The following is a 14,651-nucleotide window of genomic DNA, read 5'->3' on the forward strand; positions in this document are numbered from 1 at the left end:
GTGAAAATGGAGAAGACTGGTCAAAGAGCAGTGCTTGGGGGGGAGTGCCAGACTTGTTACTGAGAGGCCTCGAGGAGTCAAGAGCTTTTCTTCAGCAAATCCAAGCTGGAACATCACATATCAGATCTTTCAATCTGAACTTTAGGATCAGCCAAAAGGCAGAATGCAGATTTTTTTTTAAGATTTAGTTTTCAAGAGATTGTGGAGCAGTTACTGAACATGCCTTCCTGCTCCTTCAATCTGTTCAGCAAAGTGACAATCCTCACATTTGCATTTTCTGACGCACACTGGTCACTGCCAGAACTCAGCCTGTGGAGCACAGGCCAAGGCTCTGCCCTGGCAGCCGCATGCAGAGACCACAGTGCCCCAAGGCAAGAGTGCTCCACATGGATTTTTTTTCTTCGTTTTTCCTTCTGAAGAACTGAAACAATAGGCTAACTGCATCTGAACTAGCCTCTCCCCTAATCTGTATTACTGGCACCGAATTTCTCCACATAGATGGAAAGATGTGGAGGCTCTGGTTTGTGGGTCACAGCCCCAGGCTCTGGTTTGGGGGTCACATCCCTGAGTCTCTGATTTGTGGGTCACACCTCCAGGCTCTGGTTTGTGGGTCACAGCCCCAGGCTCTGGTTTGGGGGTCACACTCCGAGCCGTGCTTTGCAGCAGTCACAGGACTGCCCCAGGCCAGCAAGCAGGCCCAGGGTTCCTGCTAAAACCACCAGCAGTGATGTGGCCAACGAGGGCTGACATGTGGGGCCAATGTTCTGAGCAGTGTGTTTTTAAACTCTGGCTCCAGCAGTGCAGCTGATGAAAAAGCACAGAGCATTACACACAGCCCTGGGGGAGAGGGGCTTCTGAGCCAAAACCACCCCCTTAGAGTCCATCTGCAGAGCCAAAGACACGTATTTAACAGCTCCAAGCTCAGCTCATCTTCAAAATTCCCATGTAAAGAATCCAAGTCTCCCAAAGGATACCTTTTAAGATATCATTTGCAACCAATTCAAGGCTGGAATGTTTTTGATTGTTCTTTGGCTTCTGTAGAATTAAATGTTTAATTAAAAGACCACCCTTATTGAAAGAAAGACACGGTTTAAATGCTACCATACTCTGTTAAAGTGAAAAACCTTTCTCCAGGGGGAAAAAAGACACTGCTACAGAAATGAAGTAGAAAAAGACACTACTACTAAAATAAAAATTAGTAATCTTGTCCTGTTTTTGAAAGAAGAAATGCTTCTTTCCTCTTAAACAGTAATTTTACAGAAGCTTGAAACTCTACAGAACTAAAAATTACTTTGAAGACTCAGCTCAGTTTGAAACATGGGAATACGCCCTGTGCTGCCTGTGGGAACAGCAATGTGCCCTTCTAAAGTTTTAAACAGGTTTGTTTTCTTTTCCACAATGGCACAAACTGGCAGCAAGAAGCACCTTGGCAGGTTATAGCTGTACACAATTAAACAGGGCTCCCAAGATAATCAATCCCTGACACTTTCGTAAGTCATTGGGGTGGAATAACACCATTCTCCCCAACTGCACACACCTCTTTGAAACTGTACCAGCCTTAATATTCCCTACTGGCTCTCATGTTCCAACTCATTACATTTTATATCTCCCCACTTCAGCCTTAAACTGAACTCAAGAGTTGCACCCGTCAATCACTGCTCTGCTCTTGGAGTCCTTTCATAACCTGCAGTCTACAGGAAAACCTTCCCAGGCCTGCATTTCCCACCACCACCAAGCTCAGCTAAGTGTGCCATGATTCAAACTGCTTGTTAATACATCCTGGGGCTCTAATAAGCAAGTTTCACATTGTTTAGTACATTTGTTTCATCTCCTCTGACTGAAATTTTAATGAGTTTGGGAAAGAGACGCTTCATTGGGAACTACCAGAAGAGTGGGAAAACAAGGATACTTTCTCAGAGAGCTTGGAAACAAAAAAGTAACCAAAAGGCATCTGAACAAACTAATTTACAGCAGTAAGAGAACTAAAAGCTGCATGCCTCTGAATCTTGTGTGCCAGAGGGCAGAAGTGATGGACCCCTAATTTTATGCAGTGATACATGAATGATTTGTTTCTTGCCAATCTGATGCATTTTCTGTGAGTTACAGAACAGATGAGGAAAAGAAAAAAAATTACAAAAATCCTTCTGTTATGGAGTATAACTGTTACAAAATTACCTCTTCATTTAGAATAGAATATAGAATACAACAGATTATTTCAGTTGGATGGGACCTACAAGGATGATCTAGTTCAGCTGCCTAAGCAATTCAGGGCTGAACAAAAGTTAAAGCCTGTTGTTAAGGGCATTGTTCAAATGCCCATTAAACACTGACAAGCTCAGGGCATTGACCACCTCTCTAGGTCACCTGTTACAGAGTTTCACCACCCTCTCCATAAAGAAATGCTTCCTAATGTCCAGTCAGAATCTCCCCTGGCACAGCTTTGAACTGTTTCCATGTGTCCCATTTCCCTTGGAAATTGCCAAATCTTTTCCACGCCACACCTAAACACAAAGCAATTGTGAAGTTGGAACAAATGTGGAGATCAGAATGAAATACAGGTCACTGAAAGATAGCAAGCAGGTTCCTAGCTACTTATCTGGTTAAATCAGGGGCTCAGGTGTGGGGTTTTTTTAAATCCTAGATCTGTATGGGCTCAGTTAAAATGGTTCAGCTGATGTAAGGAAATGACCCAGTGTGCTTCAGCCATCAGATGCATTTTCAAGGACAAAGCATGAGGGTCCTCGGAGGGCCTGACACGCTGGGCTCAAGTCAGCCAACTGACAGAAATATGTTATATTTATGCTATGCAAGCAAGGATTAGTTCTGTGAGTGACATCTTCAGGACTGTCATGCAACTTGTAGTTTCTCCACATGCACCCCAACGGCTGACAAAAGTTGAAGGGGAATTGAGATCATGCAAATTATCTTTTTTCAATCCCTTAGTGAGAAATCCCTCATTTCACAGAAAAAAACTCTTACGCAAAAAATTAAACATAAAAGACAAGAAATAAGAGAAAACAGAATAGGTTAAAAGTGTAACTCAATTTGATCGAAAAAGATACAACCTCTAAGATGAAGATATGTTTCTATTAGTGTAACAGCAATTTTATCTACAAGGCTATCACCTTATCAATAAGCAAAGCCTATAAAGTACAAATGGGAAAATATCTCTCAAATGTCTCAGAAATAATTAACAGCAAGTTACCTTGCGATCTTCTTTAAAGACTTCAGCAGCAGTTGTGAAATGTGGAATGGCATTTTTACAGTGGGGACACCCTGTTTGACACAGGAAGAAAAAGACAACATAAACTTTAGTTATAAATAAGATACTGGGACAAACTCAAGACACAACGTGAGGAAGTGGAAATTTTATATTCAAAATCATTCTAGACAGGAGCTCTCCATTTCTGGGAAGAGCAGGACAAAGCATGTGTAGACCATGTGTCAGCTACATGAAATGAAGCACGTGTTTAAGACCCCTCTGACTTCAAGCAGTCCAAGTGTACACTTAGAGTTACATGGCATCCCATACAGGGACCACAGTGCAGGGGGCTCTTCTCTGTGGCCAGTCCCTAAAGAGCACTGTAAGATCACTGTAAGACCACTGACAGATCACTTCCCTGCTCTGCACCTCCTCATACTGCCATGGAGGTTATTACTGCTGTTGCCACAAATATCAGCAACACTTGGGACATGGGAATAAAGACAGCACGGCCGTGAACAGAAGGAGGTTGGAAGTTGGAAAGGAAGTTGCTGGGAGCATTTAGAATTGTTTGGAAATTGCCTGTGTTAGAGCCAAGCCATTGGGAACACAAGGAGGGGAAGAGAAGCAAGTCCAACAGGCTAGAAGACATCTTTCATTGATGGAGGGCAGAGGTCCGGTCCCAGGTTGCTATTGGCCTTTCTGGAGACCTGTCTCCTGTTCACCACAAATGGGCAACTCCTGAAGACTTTAACAAACACAGCACACAAACCCCTGCAGCTTTGTATGGGAGAGGGGCTGATACTCCTTTGTACCACTGTAGCATTGCACAAAAGGCCAGCTGATATCTTGCTTAAATACATGCTAAATTTACTCAAACATTTCAGAAGAAGCCACAGATGGGGAACAAGAACTGCCCTCTTGATTCAAGGTTCAGATCTGAGTGCTCTTAATGCAGAAGAAATGTTTATTGTCTACGAATAATCTAAACTACTCTCAAAACGTCAATACTAAGTAAGGCTTTGAAAAGTAAAGTACCAGCATACGTGTAACAAATTTTTTCAAACCCAGTACAGAGGGGTATCTCAAGCAAACACTCAGGACACTATTTTTTGCTTAGAGGCAGGGAATAAAGGGAAAGGACACACTTCAGTCAAGCCTGTATAATGCTAGCAAAGGAGTGCATCCTGCTATTATTTCTGGATAGAAACAGAACAGAGCACAGATGAGTTGCTCACAAGCTCCAATTACAGCTTATGCTACTGTTGTTTACCAGTATCTGACATGATGAAAAAGTGTCTGTGTTACTTCTAAGTACTGAACAAATGCCCTCCTCTTAGAGGGTTTGCAGCCACCCTCATAAACTACAGGCACTCTTTCAGCTGACAAGAAAAGCAGCATCTGTGCACAAACACTGCACACTCCTTTCCACAAAGGAGAGGCTCTACACCCCTTTCAGTTTCACCAACATGCAATTTCATTACATACACTGCTCACATGCACTGCTTTGAATTTTAGAGTATATTTTTTAAAAGGATTTTAAAAGTACTGCAACAACACAGGTGTGTAAGTACACTGACAGTCTATGCAGTAACCAAGAATACTAAAAAGTCAAGAAGACATTTCCCAGAAAACCGAGGCGCTCCAGCAAATCCATCTTAATGGCTTCAAACTGCGTATGGAGCACAATGGCAGCTGTCCTGGTGGCAGCTGTGTTTCAGTGCGAGATAGTGCAGGCCCCCTACAGATTGCCAACTATTAACTTTGTTGAGTTGCTCAGCATTTTCCTGGGAGAAAATGGTTAAGAAAGGAGGAGGAGGAGGAAGAGAAGAAAGAGGAGAAGGCTAGGGTTCCAGGCTACTGCCATGTCCATCAGCCCACTTTGGTGAGCAATTTTCTCTTTTACCACTTGTCTCTCCTGTCTGCCTGATATTGAAGAGCCTGCAGGCCAAGCCTGCATCTTGACACATTTTGTGTAATTTCCTGCACTGTAGGGTGACTGCCTTGGTTGACTTGTTAACCCTGCTCTACAGAAATGTATCAGAACTGGTGACAACATGTAAAAAGAATTCCAGAGACAAAAAATGGATAAAAATCAGGCATCTCTAAAACAAGAACACTTGGTCTAGTCTGCATGTTTACATGTGGTTTTTATGAAAAATTTTACACTAAATCATAAAGCTTCTAAAAACTTAAACCCTTCAGGTTCCCCTTTCTGCTTATGATCTTGAGCTTGAAATTTAGATTCCACTGAAGAGCATATTTGAAATCTTCAATATAAGATATTTCAGGGTAAGCATGGTACTTCATGTCTTCATATTCCTCTCTAACACCTTTATGATACATCAGTCAATGTGTTTTCCACCTCATGTGTGCTGGATGTGCAAAGGACAGGGCATTTCGTAAAGCCTCTCTCTAAGTCCCTAGTAAAGTTGTATTTGGTAAGAGTTCTCCACCAGCCACACTCCTCAAGAATATTACAACACGATTTGACAAATAACAAGCATATTCTTTCAAACAAAGAAGTCCAATGGCTATTAAAAATGCAAGCTGCTATTTCACATGGGCTAAGATGGCTGGTAAGGAAACAGCCCAAGTAGTCCCTAGTTGATGACTGCTTAGAACAGCATCAGCACCTGCTCCATGTCCCTTCCTCCCCAACAAGTCACCACCATGTGTGCTGCTGCACAGCGTTCAACAGATGAACCAAAAAGGGCTCTGAATGTGTTTCTCAGCAATGAGACACATCCAGTAAGGCCAAAGGGAAGCACTGGATTATCTGACTGTATGGCATTTTGGGAAAGGTATGCAAATCCAAACATGCTTTGAGGTTGTGGTCAACACCACCACACAGAGAGGGGAATCATGTAATTCAGAACAACTGATAAAAGAACCTGTGCTCACACCTTTTCTTTCCTCTTCTCTGTGATCTTCTCCTCTTCCCACTCCAATGCCTAACCACTAGAAGTTACCTTCATTTCCCGATCTGAAGCTCCATCCCTCCTCCCCTCACTTCTCTCTTGGCCCAACCTCCTTTCTTTACTGCACTGTGCTTGCAAAACTAAAACACAACCATATGGCTTTTGGCAGAGCTGCCTCCAAGTCCAGTAGGCATTTTGTTAGCCTTGGACATCCGTCCATGGAACAGATGTGAATGCTACACTGAATTCCCAAAGCGTTTCAAGGAGTCACTGAAAAAAGGGGAAGGAGCACATCATATGGAACAGCAGAACTTCATCTGTTACAACTTAGAAGGATTGCCAAATGCAGCAAACACTTGGAAGTCACCCAATCCAGTCATTCTATTTAAAGCACACATGCCAAAAAAAATAAAAGCAGAGGTTGATGTCTTCATTCTGACAGACGGAAAACTTGTTCTCCCCATTCCCTCTTCGCACCCACGATCACACGTTTATTTTAAGTGTTAACACTATCTTCTAGATTTGAAAGTGCAAAGAAAGGAAATGTACTGAGCACGGTACATGAGGATAGGAAGTGTGCAGCCTCCTCAGAAAGGATTTTTCAGATGGACTGCAATGAAATGACATTAAACTGGTGGCATCTGAAGGTGTGGGTAAGGTGACAAGAACCAAAAGGTTCTGCCCCTTCTCAGCAGTATTTATAGGAGAGTAACTCACTATGGACTAGCCAAGTGGGAAAATTCATTTTAGTTAAATAATTTGTATGCTATGGTAAGTGCACAGACTTCCTACAAGGACAAGAAGTGGAATTTCAACTCAGCAGCACTGAAAGCAGCACTTCTGGGAGCAGAGCCTTGTAACATACATGCATGACTCTGCTTTACCAATTTTCTTTATTTCTTCATTTTTCACAAAAGGGTCAAATTTGATCTCAACAGGGTTAAGAGCAGATGTAAACAGAACAGTCATTTCCTGTGCCTGGCTTGAGAAATCTGAAAGAAATATGCTCCTGTAACCTCCAGCCTTTCCACAGGATCCCAGTACTCACATTCAAAACCTCTAATCCCTCCTGCACATCTCAAGATAACACCATTTCCTAATGCAGAAACACAGTTGCATCACCTGGTAGGAAAACAAGAGAGCTTGACTTTTAAGGCACATGCAGTAACATGTATTAGGGCCATTCCCTGTTCCAAATCAGCCAACAATGCAGCTTTAATACAGCTCTGACCAGACGTTCTCACCTCTGTGCTCAAAATTTGGCCCTCTGGAGGCCACCCATGCAGCCCATGTTGGCATCTGCTCCAAGCGCTGGCGCCTGCCAGGGATGAGGGCTCCCTGCTTAAACCACGGTCCCTGGATCCATGTAAGAACACCTGCACTTGAGGGGTTCCAAGTTCTCTTTGCCTTTGCACTACAACTTTAAAATTTTAGATGATCCCAGTATTTTCTACAGGGTTTTTCTCCACCACTCACGCTGTAAAATTGGTAAGAGCTGGGAAGGTACATTTGTGGTACAGTCACAGCAGGCACTGCCACATTCCTCACTTTGAAAACCAAGTAGTTGTTGACTGATCCACTGTATGACAAAAATGGTTTCTGTGGGTAAAATTCAAGAGGAATGGCTGATGAACAGCAGATGAGTGAAATTAAGCAAGCAAACAAACAGGCTTCATTCAGACCCATTATCACTGAGAGGGAGAGGGAGTCAGATTAAATCTCCTCTAATTTACAGAGGCATTTAAAAGAAAGCTAGTGGGTCTTTTGGGAGATGAAGTGATGCAAAAATATGTAGCTTGGCTTGTTCTCCATAAAATGAATTTACTGATAGTAGGAACAACTGTGCAGAATCTTCTCTAGGTGTCTTTGAGGAAAGACCCAATGAGCCAGCATTGATTCGGGCACAGAAGGGTGCTGGAGACCCCAGTAGAAAAGCTGATTAATCCTCATGAAAACACTGCTTTGAGGAAGAAACTGGCATTTCTGAGGAAATAAAGAACTGCAGGGTTGAGCTGGATGTGACTTCTGAAATGATGCCACAACACAGTTGTTAGATGATATAAAGCAAAGCTATCACATGGGGAAATAAAAAAACTTACTAAGTGCTCACATCAGCTTGTGAACTACTTTTTTTTACAAAAAACAGACTGAGGAAAAATTATATAAACCCATTTTTCAGGTGAGACAAGAATGACACAAAACTGATATGATACGGTAGCAATTCAATAAATCCACAGACACAATATCCTGTTCCCTGAATTGTAAATATTTCCTGTAATTGCAGGGTCCCATGGGGTGCAGAAGGGACTCAAAGAGGATTCCAAAGCAATGGAACAATCTAATGAATAACCTACATGTCTTTATTACATTCAAATGGAGAACTTTTCATTGAACAGGTTTTCTTTTTTTTTAACCAATTGTCTAGAGATAATAGCAAATCAAAAGAGAACCTTAGAGATTCTTAGTTCTTCAGTGTACAAAGGTATTAGGACCAGATGGCAATTTTAAGATGTCTGCAAAGTAGTGCATGAAACAGATGCACCCTGTTGTACAATAGTCACCTTATTACATTTAAAACTTGTATCAAACTTTCAGAATTGCCTAAAGGAATCAAGTTCTCTTTCCAAAAAACCACAGGTTTCTACTTGCTTAAATATGAAAAAGCATCCTTTAAGTTACTTCAAGCTTTATTTAATTTGAAACTACAAAGCCCAGTGATGTAATATAACCTCTCTACACCTAAACAGCACAAGGTTAATTCAGTTTCCTTAGAAGACTGGAAGCTGCATTAGCACAGCACATAGAAGAAAGGTGAAGCTGTTTTTAATGAATATAAATCAAAAGCTAACAATTTGTACAAAATAGGTAAAGGAACCAAATGGACATCAAAGCAGTTTCTACAGACAGCAAAGGTAATAATGATGTTTTAAGTAGATGAGGGATTTTAAATGTATTAGAAGCAAAAGAAACCCAAACAATGCAAGCAATACAGCTTTGAAAGAAAATGATGGAGTTGTCAAAAAGAACTTTACTGAATATATAAATCAAAATATTAAGTAGGTGTGGAGATGGCCTCTGCCTGGCACCTCCAAAATGCTGTTTGCATTTCTGGGTGCATAAATCAGCAATGAGTTCAAACTGGAGGGGGATGAGAAGATCTGTAAGAAAAATAATAGGACTGAAAGACATGTTCCACGGCAAAGGGAGTCAGGAAGCTCAGTATGTCAGCATCTTAAATCCAAAGATTAAGAAATGATAAAAATTGAGAAAACTCAGTCTCTAATTTTCATTGTAACGAGCTGTTCAAGCTGGGTGCCAAAGGCTATGTAACCTCCAGAGCTGGCTGCCTGCTGAAGCCAGTCAAATTCAGACAGGAAATTCACATTCCCCATCACTAGTGATTTTTAGTCTGAAAGGAAATGGTTTTCTGAAAGAGATGCTTTCACACAGTGGTTCTCTACCTGATCAGAAGGAAGCTGTCCTTGACTTGCATCACTGAGCTGAAACTGCTACAGAAGTGACATGTTTTGGCTGTCCTCATGTCACCGTCTCCGAGCACCGGGAGCTGCGGAATGGCAGTGCTGCCCCACGGCCAGGCAAGGATGGCAGCCCCTGCCAACCCCAACCTGAGCATACCAAGTGGAACTGCTCCACAGCAGAGCAGATCAGGCAGCTGGTCTTCAGAAAGCACTATTACACTTTTTGTCTATCATTAATGCATAATGATGTATAACCCTACCCATGTTGTTTCCGTGTGCACTTTCAGCATCTTGTACATAATAAAATCTTGATAAATAAAGTAACAAAGTGGTGTGCATATATTTTACATGAGATTTTTGAAAGAGACTGTTTAAACATGCACACATTTTAATGTAGACTGTTTTCACATCAAATACTATAACTTAACGTGTCAGTATTTTCATAACAAAGTCCTGGCCAACTCCTTAGAGGAGATCTGAAAGCCCAGTGATTTGTGAGACTGTGGCATTTGTGCTGTCCGTGCTCTACCCTCAGCGTGAGAAAGGGCTCTGCTCCCCCCTCAGCCCTCAGCTTCCTTTAGTACCTCTCAACGGGTGATCTCAAGTGCTTTAACTAATATCAATTAATTACACTTCAAATTGTCCCTAAGAGAGACAGACTGATTAGCCCTCTGTCATTACATGCAAGGTTAAATGGAGTCAGGAAGAGGTTAAGTGACTCTCAGGGTTCACAATTCTGCTTGACAGGGAGCAGGGCCACAAGGTGCTGACTCCATTTGTTCAGCTACAAAACCAGCAGGGCCTCAGAGGGCTCAGCACATGACAGGATGGAGCCCTCAGCGTGCAAAGTGCAGAGCAGAGAATGACTTTCCAATTCCCCATCTCTGCTTGAAATCATCACCGTCTAAATAACAGGGGTAGATAGTGCCCTCTGTTATTGGTTTTTAAATGACTGCAATTCTAAGCAAGTGAAAGCAGCACATTGCACAGCTATCAAAGCAAACCCGAGAGCTTGTAGACCGCAGAGTAAAGCAAAGCCTGTTTCCACTTCAGGAGTTCCAAGCAATTAACTAGAATTAAAACAAGAATATTACTTGGTCAATCAAGGAAAGACAGGCCACAGACAGTAATTGCACAGATAAGAGCTGAAAATGGGTATACTGCTTAAACCAATGCAATTCGTGTGGCTACAGAAGTTATTGAATCCACAGGCAGATTTGAGAAAGGCATTTGGAGATGTTACTGAAAGGTTAATTCACTTTTGTTCTACCAGTGGAGAATCAGAGGGCCTTTTAATTGAATATCTGGACCCAAAGCTCATTTGATGACATGACCTGACACCACAGCTTAGTAATATTTCCAAGACACATGATATTAATAATTGAAAGAGGAAGATATGTCCTTTGATTTGAAAAAGGTTATGAGGTTTTCAGTTAAGCATTGGGTCAAACATGGCTTGTCTTGCTACTCTTAACAACAAGCAAACTACTACCAATTTCACAGCCTGCTGGTGGGTTTTGTTGTTTTTTTCTGGGCTATTTGAACTTTTATTTTGTAGCATTTTGGAGGTATATAGATGAGAAGAGGGATATGGAGCCCAACTCCTTGAAAACCACAGCCTTAGGCACAAGTAATTGCAAAAGCAGCAACAAAGTCATCAGAACCAGCCAAAATGAAAAGTGAGGAGAGGAAAAAGGCCAGGTGCAAAACTCCAGTACTGTTTTATGCACTATGAAAAGCAAGGATATGACTGACTGCAGTGAATTACAAATGACATGACAGCACTCAGCATTCAACAACCAGCAATCCTGTAAAAGATGGCAAACTATACAGAAAGTTACCTGTGGACAGAAAGGGTTAAAGAGCAACAGCTACACCTAGAACAAAGCTGAACATCAGTTCCAACAGACCTGCATTTTCCACTGTGCCACTGGCCTGTGCAGCCCAAACCAAGCTGGTAACAGCAGTTAACCAAGGCACCATCAGCCTTGGTTAACCACAAACACAGTAAAACAGCAAATGAAATAATTCTGCCATCTAACATGCCAGTGGACACAACTTGTAATATAAGATACACTGCTGAGATAGCAACAGCCGGTAGAGCACTGTGGAATTTCATCTGTGCTAATGGAGGCTCAAAAGCAGCCCCCATTATAACAATGTTACACATCACCTGAAAAAGCACCTCTTTTATTGGAAATGGGTTTCCTGACACTGCATAAGGGTAGGTGGTGTATTCATAGTTCAATGTGTCCTAATGTACCCACAGAGACTATGTGACATTACACCAACAATAGCTGTGTGTCTGTGAGGAGAGAATTTCAAGGGCCAAGAGCACACACTTCCCTCCTCTTCCCTTCTCACAAGCTTGAGCAGTTCATATACAGGTAATATTCTGCTCACCACATCCAGCAGTTGTAACATTTTAGAGTTACAAAACAAGAGGAGTTGGATCACCTCGACAAATTTTATTTCAACACCACAGCTCCGTAACAGCCACCTCTGAGCACTCCCATCACAGCTACCCACAGTCTGGGGAAGTGCCTCAACTTCCGAGTGGAGAGGAGTTTAAACTGTTCCCTCAGTGCTAATTACTATCCTCAACACAAATGCTGGGGCTAAGAGCAGCTCTGCCAGCCTGATTGCAGAGACCACTCTATAAATTCATCCTTTATCAACCCCAGCCCGTTAAGGGGCTCTGTGGCATCAGCACTATTTACACCGACAGGAACGCACATCACTAATGCGCGCCGGTAGCAAGAGCAGTGCTAATGCAGGAGAGAAGGCAGGCAGTGGCACAGCTAACATATCAAAATTCTGCAGTGCCAGCCCACGCAGGATTTAAAGTCTCATTATCAGAGGGTCCAGACCTCGCCTCTGCCTCAACCAACAACCAGAAAATCCTTCCTGCAAGGGTTTTGCCTTGAAAGGGAATCTTCCTGTTCAGCAGGTTTTTAGTAATTTTTTGATAGCTTAAGCATCATTTACAAACACACACATTTTGTTCAGGCTCTTTGTTACAGCCTGCTAATGAAAACTTAACAAGATGTGCTTGCAAGTGACAGAAAAACCTCTTGGTGGGAGCCAATCCGAGGCCATCGTGAGACACTGAACTCAACTGTGCTGCTGCTTTGCTCTGCACATCTGAGCTCATTAACTCAACTGTCGAGTCTGTTCTCCCCCTCTGTGCATACTTCACACAGAGCTATGGCACCCAGCTCTGCTGAGTGACCCAGCAGAGACCCAGACTGCTCATCTCAGGCTCACCAGCCACAGGCTGAGGCTTCACAGCCAGTCAAATTTCCATGTTTTGTTACAGCAGTCCAGCTTAGCCAAAACAGCACTATCTCACCAAAACTGCCTATGTAAAGGCTGAGATATGGAGCAACCACCTTTATCTGGGCTTACTACAAAAAATAGGAGCGAGGAACAGGAAACATTACTACTTCCTTCAGAATAGCTTTTTGATGACAGCTTGGGTCCCAGGGCTGGAGGAGCACACTGGCCCTCCTGGCTGTCAGCATTAATCATGAAAACAACATGTGCACCTTCTGTGCACACGAGACCCATGCTGGCAAGGACTCTCAGCTAAGTGCTTTTTGTTGTTGCATATTCCTCGATGTGTAACTTGGACAGAAGAAACTGAGCACTATTCATTGTGAAAAGACAGAGAAGGAGCATACCAGGACACAGAATGATTAAAATTTTGAACAAAGTCTGTGGGTCAAATTAATGCAGGTTTGCTTTAGCTCTCAACATTTTATGCAGTGCTAATGAAACACACAGGGATGGGCAGGACAGACTTAGCCAGATCCCTATCTGAGTTCTTACTGCTGAAGAAATCCCTATCTGATTTCTCACTTACTTCTTACCTCAGACAGCAATGATGTCAATAGTTCCGCTAGACTGTCTTTGTTTTACATCAGGACAACGCTCATGTACCATTTCCCACAACCAGCTTAGAACAACACACAGCCTTTTAATGGCTCAAACACCATCCTGAAGTCTTCCTGGATTTTACCAGGTGTAACACGGATTAGGCACCTTCGTTCACTTCTTCCAGCCCTGAAAGAAAAACCCTACAAAAAACTTTAAATGAAGACCTAAGGAGGCTGATGTCTTTTAACTGCACGTCCCTTGCAGAAGTACAGCCACTTGCTCACTACAAAAATACCTCATTAAGATCATCCTCAGGATGGTGCAATTCTGGCTGTTCTCTGTGGGTCAGGCTTCACCAGAAAATAACCTTTTCCAGCTGATGAAAACAATTTCCAATAAAGCAAAAGTTTCACTGCTGAACACAGAACCAGAAATCAGCTCCCAGCAAAGTATTATTAAAAAGCCCATTCTGGCAAACCCTGTCGAATGCCACAATTTGAGGCCATTTGGCAAGTTAGTAACATTTGCAGCTGCCACCCTTATGAACCATTAAAAGGGAGCACATTCCCTCTACTACTTCCCGTTACTGCTTGAAGTCTTTATTTTTTAAGAATGCTTATTATCTTGTTTTGACAAAAGCAGAAATTGAATGAATTTGCTCAGTGTCCAGTTCCTCCACTGAAAGTGACTGATCTCAAAAAGGCATGTCCTCCCCTCATCATTTGGACCTGTTTAACGACTGGTCTGTTATATGTAATTCTTTTCTGACACAGTTGATTTATTTGTAGTGTCTTCAGAAGAAGCAATCTCAATTAAAAAAGTGACACAAATGTGTTTTCATGTGTTGGTCTCTCATTCTTATAACTCACAAGTGGACATCTGTTTCTGTGCAAGAATCAGTAGGATTGTGTCATTAAGCCTTTCTTATTTAGAGAAAATCAGAACTTGATGAGAAGGGAGGGGGAAAACCCCAAAACAAAATCAACAAAACCAAACCAAAACCAGAAACGAATAAAAACCCACAGCAAATTTCAAACTTCAGTATTACTATTCCTAGAAATACAACATTGCTATGGTTGGAAGGCACTTCTGGAGATCCAGCTCCCTTCCTCAAAACAGGGTCAACCACAGCAGGTGTCTAGCCAGGTTTTGAATACCTCCAAGGATGGA

The 14,651-nt window shown here is 42.3% G+C and overlaps 1 protein-coding gene across 1 annotated transcript in view; it reads right to left on the reverse strand.

The window, feature by feature from the left end:
• Positions 1-14,651, reverse strand: part of PDIA5 (protein disulfide isomerase family A member 5) — a 101,110-nt gene that overhangs the window by 11,859 nt on the left and 74,600 nt on the right. The window contains exon 15 of the mRNA XM_071562321.1: positions 3,206-3,276. Within this exon, the coding sequence (XP_071418422.1) occupies positions 3,206-3,276 (71 nt within the window). The remainder of the gene's footprint in view (positions 1-3,205; positions 3,277-14,651) is intronic.

The sequence above is a fragment of the Pithys albifrons genome, chromosome 8 (assembly GCF_047495875.1).
Source record: "Pithys albifrons albifrons isolate INPA30051 chromosome 8, PitAlb_v1, whole genome shotgun sequence".
Classification (NCBI taxonomy): Eukaryota; Metazoa; Chordata; class Aves; order Passeriformes; family Thamnophilidae; genus Pithys; species Pithys albifrons.